The sequence below is a fragment of the Pelecanus crispus genome, chromosome 7 (genome assembly GCF_030463565.1).
Source record: "Pelecanus crispus isolate bPelCri1 chromosome 7, bPelCri1.pri, whole genome shotgun sequence".
Classification (NCBI taxonomy): Eukaryota; Metazoa; Chordata; class Aves; order Pelecaniformes; family Pelecanidae; genus Pelecanus; species Pelecanus crispus.
The window spans coordinates 5434264-5453040 of record NC_134649.1 but is presented as its reverse complement, the minus strand read 5'-3'; the positions used below and the strand labels follow the sequence as shown (position 1 = coordinate 5453040).

Below are 18777 nucleotides of genomic sequence, written 5' to 3'. Positions count from 1 at the left end.
CAGGCAGGTGACTCCGACCGGGAAATGACTCCTTTGTTACTAGTGGAAGTGCTGGCAGATCATCCACCGTACACACCTTCAGGAAGATGCACAACTGCAGACTCAGGCAATCATAAAATATGACACTTCCTAGAACAAAATTAATCTCTGTAGCTGCCCAGTATATGCAAAGCATTTAATTTTGTAACATGTATTGGGTTGGCTATTGGGTGGACCCGGGGCATGCAGCTGTAGTAGCCTCACCTCTGTCAGGCTGCTGGATCTGGCCGTACTCACCTATCAACATAGACATATTTACCATTCTGCCTATAGATGCTGGGGTTTTTCCTAAGCTTGTACTTCTAAAAACTGGAAATAACAGCAAACTTTGCATTTATTCTAGCACATAAATCTTCCCAGTATTACCTATAGATCATTTGTATGGAGAGGTTTATGCCACACTGCTCAGGCATAACAGCATGCAGCTCTGCATATAGAATTGTAGAATCATTTAGGTTGGGAGAGACCTTGAAGATCATCGAGTCCAACCATTAACCTGACACTGCCAAACCCACCACTAAACCGTGCCCACTTCAGAGGAGGTATGTGAGAGAAATTGTCTTCATTTCCTCTTTTGTTTATCTCCTGGGGATACACGGCGAGATTTTAACATGGACTGCAAACTGATGGCTTTTGCCAGTATTTTGTTGACATTGCTTTATTTTTCTTAGGAATTAAAAGATCAGACTTGTTTGTAAGGAAATCTTAAATTGGTGAAGGACTTTGAGGGGACGAACAGTGCTAATGGACACAGGAGGAATAATGTGAGATGGTTCTTTAAAAAGTAATAAAAACTTGTGAAGAAAAAACTCAGGGTAGCTCTGTTTAGCTATCAAATTACAAAATGGGGATTTGTAGAAACAAACTCTTGAAACAGGGCACTTCTTGGTTTACAAAGTGCAGACAAAATACAGTAGCTGGGCGGACAGTGAGGTTTCCAGGCAATCCAGAGTGGCTCATTTACAGACTAAACCCCCTCAACGCCTGCTCACCGGCAAGGGCTCACGCAGGAGTACAGGGTTCCTGAAGTGACCCCCAGGCCAACCTGGGGGAACAGCAGCACCGCACCGTTCCGCCCTATTTACCATTCCCAGCCAGCCCGGTTGTCGACGGGGAGAGGCTGACACCCAAGGCAACGCGGCGCCCGGCCCCGCGCTCCCTTCCCTCAGCCGCCATGACAGGAACCGAGGCCCACCGAGGGCCCAGGGCCTCCCCACAGCAGCGCAGGGCCCACCGCCCCTCTGGGCTGCCCAGGCAGTGACCGCAGCCGGGTGGTGGGACGGCGAGGGCCAGGACCTCGGAAGGCCCGGACCCCGGAAGGGCCGGCTCCCCGGGGGGCGAGGGGCGCGGCCGCCCCCGTAGCCCAGGCCTCGCCCCCGTAGCCCAGGCCTCGCCCCCGTAGCCCAGGCCTCGCCCCCGTAGCCCAGGCCTCGCCCCCGTAGCCCAGGCCTCGCCCCCGTAGCCCAGGCCTCGCCCCCGTAGCCCAGGCCTCGCCCCCGTAGCCCAGGCCTCGCCCCCGTAGCCCAGGCCTCGCCTCCGCTCGCGGCGCGGCCCGGCCCCCTCGCCCCGCCCCGCCCCTTCTCCGCCTGTTTATCCACAGGCTGTGCACGTGGTAGCTGTGCCGCGCCATTGGCTCTCTCGCCAGGTACCTGCAGCCGCCCTGCCAATCGGGGCGCTGTCCACGCGCGGCCGGCCGCACCCGATTGGCTCCGCCGCGGTGATCACGCAGCGTGACGCACTCAGAGTGTGCGCCCGCCGAGGAACCAATGAGGAGGGGGCCCAGGGGCAGCCCGCGGCGAATAGTAGGGCAAGGAGCTGCGGGGTGGCCAATGAGGCGCGGGCGGGGGCGGGACTTTCCCCTGCGGGCGCTGGCGGAGACGGGCGAGTTTTAAAGCAGCCGTCGACGGCGGCCGCAGGCTTCCCCCGGAGCCGGGGAGCGATGGCGGCGGCCGGGGCGGGCCTGGGCCCCGGGGCCGGCGGGGCGGTGAAGACGTTGGCCCTGGTGCTGGAGGACGAGGCCCGGCGCGGCGGCGGCGGCGGCGGCTACTGCAGCGGGGACACGGTGTCCGGCCAGGTGCTGCTGGAGCTGGCGGGTCCGCTGCCGCTCCGCGGGCTGCGCCTGGAGGCCGCCGGCCGGGCCCGCGTCGCTTGGAGCGAGAGCTCGGGCGCTGTCCCCAGGGCGGGAACCTGGGGGGTGGCGGTGAGGGCGCCGGGCCCGGGGCCGCGGCGGGAGGCGGAGGTGCGCTACCTGGACATCCGGCAGAGCCTCCTGCGGGACCCGCCCGAAGGTGAGCGGGGGGCGCGGGGGTCGTGGCTGCGCGGGGCGCGGGCCGGGCCCTGAGGGGAGGCTCCCCGGCCGGCCGCCGCACCGACAGCGCGGGGGGGGCGGGGAGGATTGGCGCCTCTTTCGCGGGGGAAGGAAGCAGGGGAGGGCTCCGGGGCCCAGGCCCCCCGGCTCCCGGGGCTGGCGGAGGGGCCCCAGGGCACAGCGCCGCAGGAAGGCGCCCGCGCCCGTTTTCCCCGGAGAGGGGGAAGGCTGAGGGTTGAAAGCCTCTCCGAGGAGAAACGGGCATGGGACCTGGCTGCCGAGAAACGGCGTGAGGCCTGGGTAGGTGCCCGGCCGGCGGGGACGTCATTCCCGCACTGGAAACCCCTGGCTGGTGTAGCCGCAGCCTTCGCCTGTGTGCCCAGGAGAGGCTTCCTATAGCTGCATCGAGTGGTCCCTCGATTCTTTGTATAAACAGGTGAAAAACGCGGAACAGGGCCAGGAAGACGTCTGTAGCTCTTGGTCTCCTGCACTCTATTGGCTTTCTGCAGAGGTTAGCTCTTCCATGAATTACATCGGGCACCTGCGTGTCCGTTCTGCTCCGTAAGCAGCGTCTGTGGAGCTGCCAGTAGAAGACACTCGAAGCAGTCGGCCTCCTTTTGCAGTGGCTTCAGAAAGCAGAGGAAGCTTCTTGCTGCATAGGTCTCTAGCTGGCAGTTTTGTCACTCGGACACTGCGGCCCTATGGCAGTATGGGAAAATGAAAGGGAAAGGGCATTTTGTTCTGTAAGGGTGAAATGCATCTCGAGTTTATCTGTAGGAAAAGTACATCTAGCCTTTAAAAACTATGTAATAGTAGACCCTCTCTGACTGTATTAAGGCTACGTATATTAATAGTATTTCAGAACACTGACCTTAACCTGCAGCTTTTTAGCACAGAACTTTAGTTTAATTGTTGACTGAAAAAGTAGATTAATTGCTGTCCTGCTGAAAAGGAAATGCAACTTACTTTATGCTTTCCAGAAGCCATTTTGGATTAGAAATTGGCCAGAGTCCTGAACTGAAACTCAAGGTCTCCATGTTTCCTTGATTTTTTCATTGAAATCACATCACAACATAAATAAAGCATGGGCTCCAATCCAGAACCCACTGGGATCAATAAAAACTTCTCCTAGCCCCTTGCATCTGGGTGGTTTTATACACAAATAATTTATAAAAGCATCTGCTTTGTTCTTCTATTTATGGAATAACTAAAACATACTATTCATTTTTATCTTACAGGTGAGGAGAGCTTAATTCTTCTAGATGGAAGACATGAATTTCCATTCAGCTTTCAACTCCCTCAAGAGTAAGTTAAATAATCCAACCTGAAGGGATTCTGTTGGACTCTGTTTGTTGTGGAACATTAACTTAATGTAATTTGACTTGTGGTTTTTTTAATACCAAACCGATAGGTCAGCTTTATATGTTTGTCTTAATCGACCACCACATGCACATGCCTTGTTTGCTTCAGTTTCCCTATGGCCCTAAAAGTACAAGGTGTAAATTGGTAAACGTTTATGTACACGGGAAGTGTTCATGTTTGGAACTGAATTATAAACTTGGGGTAACGCTTTTATGACTGCTTGTTTCAGACCTCTGGTGACCTCTTTTACTGGGAAGTATGGCAGTATTCAGTACTACGTGAAAGCAATTCTGGAGAGGCCTGCAGCACCTGATCAAAGTGTACAGACAGAGCTTCATGTCATCAGCCATATCGATGTCAGCTCACCAGCTTTATTGGTAAGAGGGTCCTCCACTCCTCTCCCCGCCCCCCTTAAAGCCAGCTGCAAAAAAACCATTTCCAAGCAGCATTCACATCCAGCCATAACCGTTTCCATGTTATTCTGGAGTGTCATTTTCTGACTTCTGAAAGCATGTAAGCTCCCTAAGCTTTCCTCTATAAATAGATGATCTTAGGTTGTGTGAATAGCAGACAGAGTGGCTTTTTTTAATGCCATTGATTACATCCCTGCTGGCAGAGATGCTTTTGCCAAAAAGTTATGCAGGCTTCACATGCATAAATAAGGCTTAATAATAATAATGCACAACCATAAAGTAGTTACTCTTACCAGAGCAACTACATTCATAGGGCTGCAGTGTCCTAAACTCTACAATAATAGTAGGTTGAGGAACAGTAATTATAGAAGAGTATTAATCATGCCCAGCCTGTCATTTATGCTCTGGCCATTATGTTACGTATCCTTCCATTTTGCATGTCGTTTTCTAACATTAAGTGCGTGCATGCAGCTGCTTCAGAGATCTTTTCAGTTATTTCCTTATGACAGATTTGGCCACATTAAAGCATTGAGTTCCTAATAATCGCTAGAAATACTGTAGAGTAATAAGAAAGATCAGGCATTAAGTAATGAGAAAATAGGCAAGATGGAAGCTAATGAGCTGGATTCTTTTATCTCAACCCATATTATGAAAATAATATAAAATTATACCTTGCACTTTCATGATAGCAACTGGATCTAAATGGTTATTCATTTAAATATGAATGAGTAATTTCTATTTTATTTAAAATGCTAGGATAATTTTGAACATTTCATCATGATGTGAACATAGCTAAGAGATGTTTTGAGCAGGGTTTTTTGCCTCTTTATATGCTTACATTTTAATCTTTCCCTCTAGAGAGGACTTACAGTTTTGGCAGTGACGTCTGTAAGCAGAATATAGTCTTTATATTCAACAATGTATGTTAGGAGTGTGGAGACAGCATATCCAGATAGAAACATACAATAGTTTAGGTTGGAAAAGACCTTTAAGATCATAGAGTCCAGCCGTTAAATACTGCAACCGTAGATATGCAAGGATGGTGTAGACCATAGGTTATCGCACGGGAGAGGGCTGTGAGGCACATGAAGTAGGCAGTGCCTGTCTTGATGGATTCCAAGGCTACCACAAAAAAAAATGCAAAACCACACAAATTTTAGACTTCATGATTACATTGACTGGACACTAGGGCCCAGTAAATTATTTTAAGTAGCTTGAATCCTGGCTTGGACCCTTGACCTGTGTACTTGTATGTTGTATGTTTATTCTAATGAAAATTTTACAGACGTCGTAAATGTCATCTAATGTGACAGTCCTCCATGAATAATTAAGATGGTTTTTGTCATGAGCCTAAATTTTTTGGGGGTTGTGTGGCTTGCAAGTTTTGGAGATGCATCACCTTAGCCCAGTGTGTATACATTTGTCCTTTCTTATGAAGGATACAGTTTACCTGCTTAACTATTGGTTGCTTGCAGATTAATTCTGCATTCTTCTGCACTGAGGAACATGGGCATAAATACCGCAGTACGCCATTAGACCTCTAAAAAGTCACACCTACAAAATTTGCTAAATCATTCTTTTTGAAGACAGATTACATTCAAGTGCAGATTGGTCTCTGTGTTACTTAGCTGATACGGTCTAAATGCAGACTGGGATTTTAAAATAGCCATACGTTCAGATAGCCAACCCTTGGTTCCATTTTACATGGCAGCAGAACTCCAGTTGCATGAGTAGTACAGTGATTCAAATCAAGTGGATTTTAGAGCTAGATTGCAATGACTGATATGCATAACATTAAACTGCAAGTGATTGATAGCTTTATGCTGTAAAATGAAAAATACTCTATTTTATAGACACCTGTTCTAAGAAGTCAGGAGAAGATGGTTGGCTGTTGGTTTTTCACCTCTGGGCCAGTGTCTCTCAGTGCCAAAATTGAGAGGAAGGGATACTGTAATGGTAAGAGCAGTTATCTTCAAAATGTGAATATTAAACATCTAATAGTGTTTTTTAATCTCTGTGAAGCTAACACTTTATAGTTGAAAGAATAGTTCTGTTTAGTAGGTAGTAAATTGAGATCTATATGAACTTGCTTTTAACAAAAATCGTCTTGCCTGTCCCCTCACTCCCCCCTTGGGAATATAAATTGAAAGGAAGTCCTGTTAGTCAGTAATCTTATGGAAAAGCCATGTACATTTGAGTGGAAAGAACAACAAAATGCTTTTATTTGGGGTAAAATACTTAATTGGGGTTGTAACAGGGGTTTTTTATGTCCTGTTTGTGTAGGTTTACACTTCTGTAAGAATGAGCTTCAGCAGCTTCTTTGTCATCTTGATAACATTAGATACATTGAGGAAATAAAACATTCTAAAATTCATTTACTATTATATAAAAGGAAGATTGGCACATAATTTGCAAATAAAGCTTTTATAGCTTGTTCATATTATGCTTAATGTTTCAAAATGAATCATTGTTTATATGTAAAATGTAGTAGGTGGCTATAATTCTGCCTGGATACCACTCTGAAAAAAAAAAAAAACAAAACCCCAACTAGCTTGAGGAAGCTAACAAGTATTGTTCTCATAACATTGCAGATGATGTACGTGCGGCGTAACATGCTTTGATACTCCCAGAGGAAAATTGGCAAATACAAATTAATCATGGAACTTTTTCTGTCTTTAAGGGGAAGCCATACCAATCTATGCAGAAATTGAGAACTGCTCTTCTCGTTTGATTGTTCCAAAAGCTGCCATTTTCCAAACACAAACTTACCTGGCCAGTGGGAAGACAAAAACTTTCCGTCAGATGGTTGCCAATGTCCGAGGAAACCATATTGCCTCTGGGAGTACAGATACCTGGAATGGGAAAACTCTGAAAATCCCACCTGTATCCCCCTCTATACTTGACTGCTGTATTATTAGAGTAGAATATTCATTAGCTGTAAGTATGGATTTTTATTACAAACGTACATACTCTTGAATAGTACGTTGAGTTGGGAACAGGATTTTCTCTACTGAGCAGCTATTAGATTTTGAATTTGGGAACATCAGTAAAAACAAATACTTTATACTGTATAGGTGAGAGACTGAAGATCATGAAGAGATTCTGAAATGGAAAGATAGGATTAATGGGGAAGATGGAAAAATGTTTCTGAGGAAGAACCTGCAGAGGTTATTAGGGGAAAGTAGTTCAAGCTGAATGGGTTCCTCTAGTGATTCTTTTCAGAAATGGGAAGATAGGACCGGAAGTCAAGTGCATAATTAAAAAAAAAATACAAAACAGGTTGACAAAAATAATGTCACCTAGAGACAAGGTGACAAAAAGAAGGAAGTTGCTGGAAAATAAGGAAAGCTGGGATGAGAAAACTATTCTTGAAACAGTCTGCAGTATAGGGAGTAGGGTAGCTTCTAGGAGCAGGAATTCAATGTGGTCTTACAATGTTTTTTTCTTTTATTTGGGGGTTGTCGCATAGGTGTATATCCATATTCCTGGTGCTAAGAAATTGATGATTGAAATGCCTCTGGTGATTGGCACTATCCCATGTATTGGATTTTCAAGCAGAAACTCCAGCATTACCAGCCAGTTTAGTATGGATATGAGCTGGCTGGCATTGACCATGCCAGAACACCCTGAAGGTAATACATATTGAACTCTTTATAATACAGCATAGTATTGTCTGCAACGGAAGGACAGCCGTGCCAATTTAAGGGCACTACTAGGGATGTAGGCCATTAAAGTGTGACTCGGGGCAAGTGAGGCACATAAATCTAAGCCAAGATCCGAAAGGATTGGTGAGGATACCCTTACTCCAGCCTTTAAGTCTCTCTTTACCCCTGTCTGACTACTTTCAGCTGAATCTTAAAATAACTAACTTCTGATGGTGGGAACTGTACTTTGGAGGTAGACACCTTAAAGTTAGTCATTACTGAATGTATCTTGACACAACACAGGTTTGTTGCTGGAGTAGCCCTAAAAGCATCTGTAGTGTTCCTGCTGAATCACTTAAGCTTACTAAAAACATAATTCTGGTTACAGTATTTGAGTATAGTGCACTTCATACAATTTGACAATAGTACAATGTTTAATAAATACAGTCTTCATGGTCTTGGATACTGTAACACATATGTTGTCTTGCTGTGAGTGAATAGTTTGAAATTTGACAGTAGCATCTCTTGTGTTTCAGCACCACCAAATTATGCTGATGTAGTGTCTGAGGAAGAGTTCTCCAGACATGTTCCTGCTTATCCACCACCAATTGACTGTGAGGAACAATTGTGTTGTCCTGTCTTTGCTTACATACAAGAGTTCCGGTTTCAGCCTCCACCTCTTTATTCAGAGGTAAAAAAATAAACAGCAGGTGGTGTTTTTATTGTCAGATGGCAAAAAAAAAGAAACCCACATGCAGAAATGCAAGAATTATAGGCAGTAATTGTTGCCTTTCTTCTCTCTGTAGATTGATCCACATCCAACTGATGTAGAAGAAATTCAGCCCGTTTCATTCATGCTCTGAAGAGGATTTGTAATGAGCATCATTGTGATGAATGTCTTAATCTTTCTGCTGCTTAAGCTGACAGTGCAGCTAAAAAGGAAGTAGTTTTCTTTTTCAAAACTTAAGTTTGTGTACAAGAAAGGCAAAAGAAAATGGAGAGGGAGGTATGAGCACGTTTGGTGATGGAGGAGAATCTGCTGGATTAGTCTGCACAGAGGATACTGTGGGAGCAGCTATGCTTGGGATACTTGAGAAGTACCTGAAAATACTGAATGCTTTCTAAAAAGTGGATAATACTACATGAAGTACGAGGAGGAGATGTAAGGATCTTCTGAAGAGAATATATTTTGTTTGGAACACTATGGAAGAATTTATGTAATGATGTTGATGTTGAGAACTTTTGTAGTAGAACTTGCATAGTAGGACAGAATACGGGGTAAGGAAACATTTCCAAAAGATTCCAGTGTTCAAGGGGCTTCAGTTTTGCACTGTCTGCATCCAAGAAAGGAACACTACTAAAACGTGAAGTCTTCACTCTAGCGTAACTTCGTATTTCCCGAGAACCTGTCCTTCTAACAACTGCCAAGTGGTACTATTTAATCATTCATAATGATACTAAAGACATCATGGATGACAGAACAGCTATTACGCAATACTATGAAGGCAACCATTTACTGAATGAAAGACGCAAGTATGTAAAAGAAAATTGAACTTCGATAAGAGCTTATGCACTATGCTTTCTTTCAAGGGATTTCTTAAGGGAATTATTCTAGCCTCTTCTACTGTGAGTTCTTTTTCTGCATCTTAAGCCTATGGATAGCGTGCTAAGGGGAAGCACAGCGAGGGAGAATCCTCTTGCCAACAGCAGGTATACTTAGCAAAATGGACAATACTTATTTATTCAGAAGCCTTTATAAGCCTACCTCTGGTTTGGATATTTACTTAATGGTCAGATTTGAGACCAAAAAGTCTTGTTAAAGCTCCAGTGTACTTCAAGGTTCTAAAAGGGACCCTAAATTGTTTCTGTGGTTAGTGAATGAGATTGGGGGGCATAGGGAGAGGTGTAAATATACCCAGAATAGACATAGCTTACAGCTGAAGTGAAAGTGGACACCAGGGAAACAAAATCCTGGTAATGGCACAAAGCTTTTCATTACTCCTGCATTTTTGTCTAGAGATCTATTGTCAGGGGCTGCACTGGTCATTTGCTATCCATACTATTTTTTGTTAGTGTGTTTCCTTGTTTGTTTTTGCTGTTTGATTTTGTTTTGGTGCAATATTTTAATGTTTTCTTCCTCAGGTCATTTAGAACAGTGAGAGTTTGTTGCTGCTAAGAGTGAAGGCACAGCATTTTACTTAGCCCTTCTGCTGCCTTCATTTAAAGTAGAATGTTTGCTTCCTGCTAAGCATCAATTGGAGTAAGCAAGCTGCCATCAACAGATCACTTAAAGGAGCAGAAACACAGCATTCTCAATACGCACGTTTACGGTCAAGTCTTTAAACTACAGGGAATTTTGAACTACTAGAACTACTCCATATGTCTTACAGAAGGGTTTGGGGTTAAAACCCGGTGCTTCACGTGGTAAAACATTGTACTTTCTAATAAGTACGAGAACAGTAATTGAGTTTCCTTCATTTCATCAATAACTGCAGTTTAAAAAAGTTTAAATAGTTTTTTATGAAATCTGTCTTCATTTAAGAAGCAGGGATTTTTCTACAGGCATAAGCGGATACATATTTTTAGTCTTTTAGTATGACTTCCTTACATTGTCTAATTTCTAGCACTTCACCTCAAGTCACTTTTACATCAGCGTAAAAGACATACTGATCGAGATTCACGTTTCCAAACGGCAGTTATTTTTTCATTTGCAACTTTTAAGTATTGTCTTCTGTAGCAAATGCAGCTTTAACCAAAATTTGAGTGCATGTTTTAGAAAGGACATTCCAAAAATTATCTTAAGTTTCAAGATGTAGCTCTCATGCCTTTTTATTTAAATGATGGCATGCCCATACAATCAATGCAGGTTTTTCATTTGCATCACCTGGAAAGGGAACGAGCATATTTTCTTTAAACAGATACCATTACAGTTACTTGAAAAATAATGTGGCTGTACATTAACTTGCATGTTAATAATTCAAAATACTAGCTTAAAGAACATTAGGTGCTTTTTTTGGACTGTAATACCCGATAGGTGATGTGATAAACATAGTCAAGCAAACAAGAGCATGAAGGGTAAAGATGTGCTTTTCTTTTTTTTTTTTTTTTTCTTTTCCTAAAACCTTTGAGTCATTTTTTTATTTGCAGATAAACTGTGGCCTTAGATTGTTTGCTGCAAAAAAGACAACTAGAACGTGTTTCTTAAGAAGCACGTGTGGCCCTTCAAAGGAGGGGTCAAAACAAGATTAAATTCTGCTCTCTGACACTTGGCTTAGTGCAGAAATTGATCCTTAAAATAATTAACTGTTTGCACAATAGTAAGTTCAATATGCAGGGGCTTTGTTTTGATAACTGTGAAACAGTTTAAAAGAGACAAAATTTAAAAAAAAAAAAAAATGCTGTTTAACATAAAGGACCATGATTGTATTTTGTACTAATGAATGAGCCCCATGGGTTCTTTGTTAATAAAAGTGTCAAACCTAGGTAGTGCTGTTCATCTCTGTTTTGGTGTCTCCAAGACAAATGGCTGCAATGTCAAGAAATACCTGCATTCTGCTGACTTTGAACACATACAGATCTCTTGATTCTTTCCTGACCTGGGAACTTTGCCTTCATCTGTCACTGCTTTAGTTCCATGAACCAAGAATTGGAACAAATTTATCAAAGGTGGCCTGCTCCCACCCATAGTTACTATCTATGTAATATACAGGGCTTAATTGTGGCTGTCTTACCCATAATGACTGAGGTGGCAGGATGTGTGCTCTGATTGGATTTCTCCTATATTAATCTTCCAGGATATTTTACTGCATTCCCTTTAGACAAGATTATCTTTACTGTGCAGTTCATTGATCTAAATATATCAGAACAACCTTAGAACTGTAGTACAGGATGACTAAAGCAGAGGACCTCCTGCCGTGGGGAAACAGATGACAATTGTATCTACCACATAGCTCACCTAAGCCATAAATGAGATCATGAAATCTCTGTCAGGGTCCTGCCTCCCAAAGATTTGAGGAACAACAAACAGGAGAGTTGATTTCTTCTTCCTGTTTTTGCTTTTGAGGGAAGACTGCAAACCTCTACTTGGAAAATCCAGGCAAAGGTGCTGTTCAGGGTCACGTGTTCAAGCACGGGAGCTTGCAGAAGGGGTCATGGCTCATAGAAAGGAAAATGCAAGCCCTCACATTCTGGTCTTAGCTTTCTGAAAGGTCTCTTACTAAATGATCGTAAAATACGCTATCACTAAGTGCACAGTAGGAATTCCACTTCATCCACTATAAAGTTTTATAGGGGACTATTTCTGTTAACAAACTGCAATTGTCTAGTGAAATACGTTTAGTGTTTAAACAGATAGTAAGCAATGTGCTCTGCCATACAGGGATAGAGCAGATACTGCAGGCTCTGATACTTCTGATGTCTGCACAGAAATGCACAATTCACATACAGAGTAAGGGAGATCATTTAATCAGCTCCTGGGGCAAACTATCAAAATGGCATGGTCTGTTACTTCACCACCCAATTTGAACAGCAAAAGGGAACATCTAACTCATTCTGGAAAAATCACTACTATATATATACCTATAAAGAAGTGTTTGGAGAACACAGTTTGCAGACAAAGTTGATTTGAAGACAATCAATTTCTCTACTACCCCCCAAAAAACCCCCAGCAGAAATGTCTACTTTCTAGTAAAATTCTGCTGATTTTCAGTACTCTCCCTAGGGTAGTGAATGAGCACAGGGACACAGAAGCCGGCTTTCGGCCTGCTGCATTTTCTAAAGCTGATTATATAATACATTAACATCAATGCGGATAGGACAGGCTGCTGCACCAAGTAGATTCTCTAAAGAACTAATTAGGTCTTACGATGAACCCAGTCATTCGCTTTTAATATTAAAATTTTATATGTAGCATAGACAGGGTGACAGTCTTGTTCCAAATTACGTAGTGGTCATAATTTCTGAACGATTGATGTGAAATGACAGTATGCAAAAGCTGTACTAGAACATCACCGCGTTACTGGTGTTTTAGGAGAACTGACAAACGGTAAGTCAGAAAACCATAGAGCACAGTTCTACATGGAATGCGAAATGGCAGCTCAAGCAGGACTTCCAAGAGTAGCTGCTTATGCCAGCAACATGCTGCGGGCCTTCTTAGTTACACAGGACAGACTCTATCTGATTAAGTACAACTGTATTACTGATAAATCTCTGAGCACCCGTCTCTTCAAAAGAAAAGAGGAAATCCTTCTTAGTTTTGGCTTACATTCAACCATCTGGCTGCCGGTAGGGTGAGGAGAACATGAAATGCAAGGTGAAAGTAGGAGCAAGTGCTTGACAGACACCTCCAAATAGATTGCCGCAAAGAATCTGAAGAATGCAGAGCAGGCCAAAACATTTTTATACAAATGCACGAGGTATTTGCTGTGTCAGTTGATGGCAGTTTCTTATTATTTGTGGTCTCAAGTAACAAGTGACTGTGGTCAGATCAGGGATACCTAAGTAAGTATCATGTCAGGCGTATTTTTACTTTGCACGCAGCAACTGTGGCAGCCTGACAAAAAGCATCACCCAAACATCAGACCAGCCCTTCCGCTTTCCTTCTGCCTCTACTCGGTCCCCCAGACCTCTGTGGACACCCTTGCCCTACTCCCCCTTCTCCAGCAAAACTCCTCATTGATACTTTGCTTGTAGCGTAAGACTCAGATGGAAGTCTCTGTAGGCTCACACAGATGGGCAGAGGAGCATAAAGACAATTCTAGTCTTAATAGAAGGAGAACAAAGGTAAAAATGGTAGGAAGTCATCGGTGGGGGGAGTGTGGGATGGACGCTGGACCAGTGGGGAAATGGGGCAGGTACGGAAAGGAGAAGCGGTTGGTATCGGGCAGAGGACACGGACACAGCAGCGAGCATTCCTCCGGGAGGGGGTTTAACCCGAACACCAGAAACAACCACTTGCCCCTGAATCCTTTTTTTTTTTTTTTTTTAACTGGCAGGACTTGGTCTCAGACGTGGTGACTCACACAATGTGCGCAGACAGGATGCAGATATGTAAGGCTAAACCCAGCCAAATATTTTTGGCTATGAAAAACTGATTATTTGACAGTGCCTTCGAAGAGCATCAGCCTCCCCATAAATTAGGCGTTGGGCACAGAGAGAGGTGGCTTGCCACTGACTGTCGCAGACAACAGAGGGTGAATGTATTTCAGTATGTGGTTCTGTGGTACTTCTATACGCACAAAGGCTTTTCAACAAATGAGGAGCCTATCTTGCTTATGTGTAATATTAACTTCTTACAAATCACTGTCAGTGGATCAGACTGCAATCACGACCTGACCTTCGGTCATACACATCTTCAGGTCAGACCTTGCAGTGCCTGTGTGTTGTGAACAGCGATACCTCAGTTTTTGGGGAACACGAGCACGTGCTTTCCTCAGCCCTGCTTCAGGGAAAAGGAAAGAGCAAGCGTAAGAGCTGGTGGTGGGAACTGAAGCATGGGCAACAGGGTAGTATTTTGACTGTAAGGTCTTAAACAGGATTGTTGCACACCCAGAACGATCCCAGGTTTCTGTATAGGCCAGTCCTATTTGATGTCACATCTGGAATCAGGTTGTGTCAGTCACAGCATATCAGACCACAGCATGAGGAGAAAGTGATGGTTATTGCTGAACTAATTAGATTAATCAATGCACAAAAGAAAGCGTAAGTGACAAAAAGTTAAATTTTCATTTAAATAATTTAAGCCCTGAAGTGCTTTTCTCCTGTGTCTTAATGTGATGTGACCAATGCATTACCCTTAACAGATTAGAAGATACTAAAATGGGAACCATTCTGCTGTCCTGAGTGTGTAAAATGAGAGCAGAAAGGGAAAAGCATTAACTGATCCGACAAATTCTGAGCGTACAGTGTCCTGGAGGAGAAGGGAGGTGTCTGAGAGGGTTTAGTGTCCATACAGAGCTACCAAGTCTTGCACGCTGCGTGCAAGGCTGGTACCACTTGCCCCAACAGCGGCATTGCCGGTGTCAGCACATCCCTCACTCCTAGAGCCGGTTGGCCTGATCCCGTACCTGCGATGCAGCAATGAGAACCGCTCAGCGCAAGGGAGCGAGAGCAGAACGAAAAGCCGTGATGCGAAGGGGCCCTCCCGGGCTGCAGCCAGCCCCTCTCCCATCTCACGGCCCAGGGCAGCTGTGCCGTCGGCTGCAAGGACGCGAGCTTCCACGCGAGCGGCACAACCCGTTCCTCCGACCCCGCGCAGGAGTCTCGCGCGTCAGGGGCAAAGAATTTGAGAGGTCTGTTTGCAGGAGGTGTTAAATAGAAAGGTCCCCAGGAAGGGCAGCGTTGCAGGCTTTTTCTCATGTGATCCCACCTGCCATCGCTGGGAGAGGACTTTACACTCATCCAAACAAATTAACAATTCATTTCCAACCCTGACATGAAGATTAACCCTGCCAATTAATTCCTTAATCTCTTGCTGCCGACAAGGCTCGCAGTTGCCATGTGGATGCTTGTCCACCGGGGCCTGAAGCAGGGCCGTTCTGTTTAATTAATGCTGCGTCCAGGGTATGGTGTAGCCGATATTCACATTCCAACTATACAAACCAGAGCTGTATCTCACACTTCGCGATGCGCCAGACAGCGTTTGATGGATACCTCGGAAAGGGCATAGATTATCTGTGCTTATGGCAGCTTCTGCTGCGTAAAGGAGATGCATTAACCGATACAGAGTCATTTAGCCATCGTGTAGTTGTACAGTTGTAGAAAATGCATCTTGGTCATTTCCACGATAGACGTGATAGCGTTACAAGTCCAACAGGATTGCAAGGTTTTTTTAAGACGGTCATAGGAAATGGTCGAACTTTATGATGAGACAGCGCTGTGACAACAGCTGTCTCCAGTTGAAACACGGGCACATGCTGCGGCACCGGGACCGGCGTCCACCCAGGTTTCTGGCAGAGAAGAGTTTCTCCCTTATTTCGCAGGTTTGCGTGACAGAGAGACAAAGAGTAACAGAGCAACAAGACAGCAGCGAGAGCAAGCAACCGGCCTGGAGCCTCGAGAAGAGCACAGGGGAATTGTTTTGGGGCAAGGTGCTGCATGCAAAGCATTCGGATCCGCAAGTGCAGACAAAATCTCACAGTATGCAGCTGTGTTCAGAAAAACAGCTTTTTGCACGTTTCCAGAGAGCAGCAGGAAAAGAAAACTCCACGAGACTGTGTCAGTCTTCTTCCTCCCACCTAAAATAACTGCCACGATGCTGGGGCTTGGCTCAGTGCTGGGAGAAGGGGCAGCCGCACTGCATGCGGAGGCTGCTTCCAGAAAGAGAAGTTAGCTGTGATCCGAATTGACAGGAGCTGGGAAACGTGCAGAGTACAGTAAAAAGGAAAAGTGATGCTCAGTCACCTCAAGGGCTCTTTGTAAACCAGCTATAGCAAATTGGGTCAATTTTCCTTTGTTTCTCTAGGTTTTGCCATATATAATTAAAAAGACACTGCCCATTAAGGTGCTTTACAAAGTTAACTAATACTCAATGAAATCTATGAATAATGTTAAATTAAAAACTACAAAACCTCTCTGGACATATAAACCAGGAAATTGCATGTGTATAAAGTAAGCAAGCAACAAAAACCCTGTAATTTAGTGCCTGTTACAACTAGTCCGGCGGGTGGAACAAGTAAAGGTATCGCAGAACTGCAAGGAGCGTGTGGATTGTATATACACACAACGTAAATGGTGTTTACAGAGCAGTACTGGGAAGGAGGCAGTATGATATACTGGACAGGACTCTGCTCCACGTAGAAGTTAGGTAATGTCTTGGTTGGGGTTTTGTTGTGGTGGCTGTTTTTACGTATTTGGGTTCAGTGCTCAATTATACACTGAGCTCCCTTAGCCCAGGAAGGGTCAAGGTCACCCTGTTCCAATAGCTGGCCAGGCAGAGTGAAAAATAAAGTCTGGGTTTCCCTGCAGACCTCTGCCCACCAGCTCCAGATGAGGCGAGAAAAACATTTGCTGTCTGTGAGTTATGAAAGGGGGAACGACATTTGATGCAAAAATTGCATCTATCTGATTAGAACAACCAGTCCAACAGCTGTACAGGTACCTATGTCAGAGGTCATAGTAGAGAGGTATTTTCTTCTTTAGCAGATCCTTTATTTAAGATGTGCAGCAAAACCAAGGAAGGTTTGAGGACTGGGAGAGTCTGAAGCACAGATCACTGTTTACATAGCGGAGGCATTTTCAAAGACACTGTGCCATGTCACTGGGGGATCAAGTCTTTGTGTCCTCAGGGTTTGTTTCCAAAGGATTTATCAGAAGGGTGAAAAGCTCACATGATCTTTTGCACGGGCTGTTGCCCATGACGTGGCATTTCGTGCAGGGCTCTTAAGCTGCTCTTGTTCACTCTTGGTGGTGTTGCCTTCATTAAGTCACTTGGTACCGATTCTCACTAGGATTTGGGGCTGTTGGGGTGTGTGTGGCGGGTTAACTTGCCGCTCTCTGCAGGATTATTTGGCAATTCTTTGTTTTCTGAAGCTGTCACACTTTCTTCTAGGAACTCTTGCTATAAATAGCTCTTGGGTGGGTGCCAGATACATTGGGGTTTTTTTCCAGGCAGAAGCCCAAACCAAGCAGTGAAACACTACTATCAAACACGGCAGACAGCAGAGTGTACTGATACGTGGACACGGGGAAGGGGAGGTAATCTGTCAGTTATGCATGGTGGGAGTTGATAGGAAAGCCCATGTAGTGCTAAGAGCACCATCCTTCCTTCTTGCACTCAATTTATGCTTAAAATTATTTATCAAACGCAACTTTCTCAAAGCCACACCAAACACTGGCAGAGCTCAGAGTCCTGCTGAAGACGTGTACGTACATTTTGGCCCCTGCGCTCAGCTGAGCCGTTATGTGACCCCCAGATGCATTCGTGTACATTGCAGGCTGCACCCCCCGGCCCCACTCCGACCCCCACCTCGCGCCACAGCTCTGTGAGAACTCGGCCTCCCACTTCGGCTCAGATCGTCTTCAACCAGCAACCATAGCAATCATTTGCATCTCCCGTCATTAAGTCTTCTGTTTGATCACAGCCAAGCAGCCCTTATGCGGATCTGGCACACACTTACAATCCAAGCGTGTTGGGAAAATGACTTCAAGGCTCTTTAGAGAGGATTCCCGTGCCTACAACAGTTCACAGTTCAAGGGGATCCCCATCTCTGCCTGCAACGCACACTGTTAAACGCAGGCTGCCAGAAAATTTTGCTTTGGGAGGGGAAAAACAGAAGAGAGAATGGCCTGATGAGAAGTTCAACACCATCAGCCTTGGCCTGGGAGGTTTTAATTTAATGCGGGATGGCAATCCAGGATGGACCAGGCTTGGCTCTTCACTGTCCCCTCTTTCTCTCCCCTATCCACACTCTCCATCCATTTAGAGTGGTGCCACTTTTCCCAAGCGTAAGCCATCACCCGCAGGCCCGAGCAGGCAGCAATCCCTCCCACCCCTTCAAGTGCACCTTAACTACTTCCCTTCTTTCCAGACAACTGCATGCCAGTCACTGTTATCTGGGCTACCTCACAACTACAAGCCCTGAGCAAAGACGGGCTCTTCCATCACCAGCCCTCAATTGTTCAATCCTTCCCTTCCCCTTACACCTAACTCACACTGATCCTAAAATCCCCGCACAGAGCAGGGGGTGGCAAACGAGCAGGAGGAAGGCAGGGAACACGGCTTCCTGTGCTCGCAACTCAAGCATTTGCTGTCACGGCTCTCCTTGCCAGCTCAAGTCATTTGAGCCAACAGTTGAACGAAATTAATAAGGCTGTGTCCCAGTCTCTGCTACGCTAAGTGAGAAGCAATCTTGCCATCGCTGGCACGCGTTCCTGGCTCTCTGGCAGACAGAGCTGGCAGGAGGCATCGCAGGATGCCAGGAGATGCCCCTTCTTGGGTTACACACGGCTCCCATCAGCAGCAGGGCAGCCCTTCTGCCCGGGGTCTGGCACCAGGACACGCAGCTCCTGCGCC

The 18777-nt window shown here is 45.2% G+C and overlaps 1 protein-coding gene across 4 annotated transcripts; it reads left to right on the top strand.

The window, feature by feature from the left end:
* The first annotated feature begins 1963 nt into the window (after nt 1-1963).
* On the top strand, nt 1964-17395 carry ARRDC4 (arrestin domain containing 4). Of its 4 annotated transcripts, none has more exons than XR_012831193.1 (9): nt 1979-2327; nt 3586-3652; nt 3939-4086; nt 5976-6078; nt 6803-7059; nt 7592-7754; nt 8303-8457; nt 8573-9299; nt 17373-17395. XR_012831193.1 is itself a non-coding variant. In XM_075713848.1 (8 exons), the coding sequence occupies exons 1-8, from the start codon at nt 1979-1981 to the stop codon at nt 8627-8629; spliced, it is 1299 nt and encodes a 432-aa protein (XP_075569963.1). In that variant the 5' UTR covers nt 1964-1978; the 3' UTR covers nt 8630-10802. The 4 variants fall into 4 exon arrangements, 1 of the variants encoding a protein (XP_075569963.1); XR_012831194.1 differs by lacking the exon at nt 17373-17395 and adding an exon at nt 13760-13777; XR_012831192.1 differs by lacking the exon at nt 17373-17395 and adding an exon at nt 9909-10802.
* Nucleotides 17396-18777: the final 1382 nt, after the last annotated feature.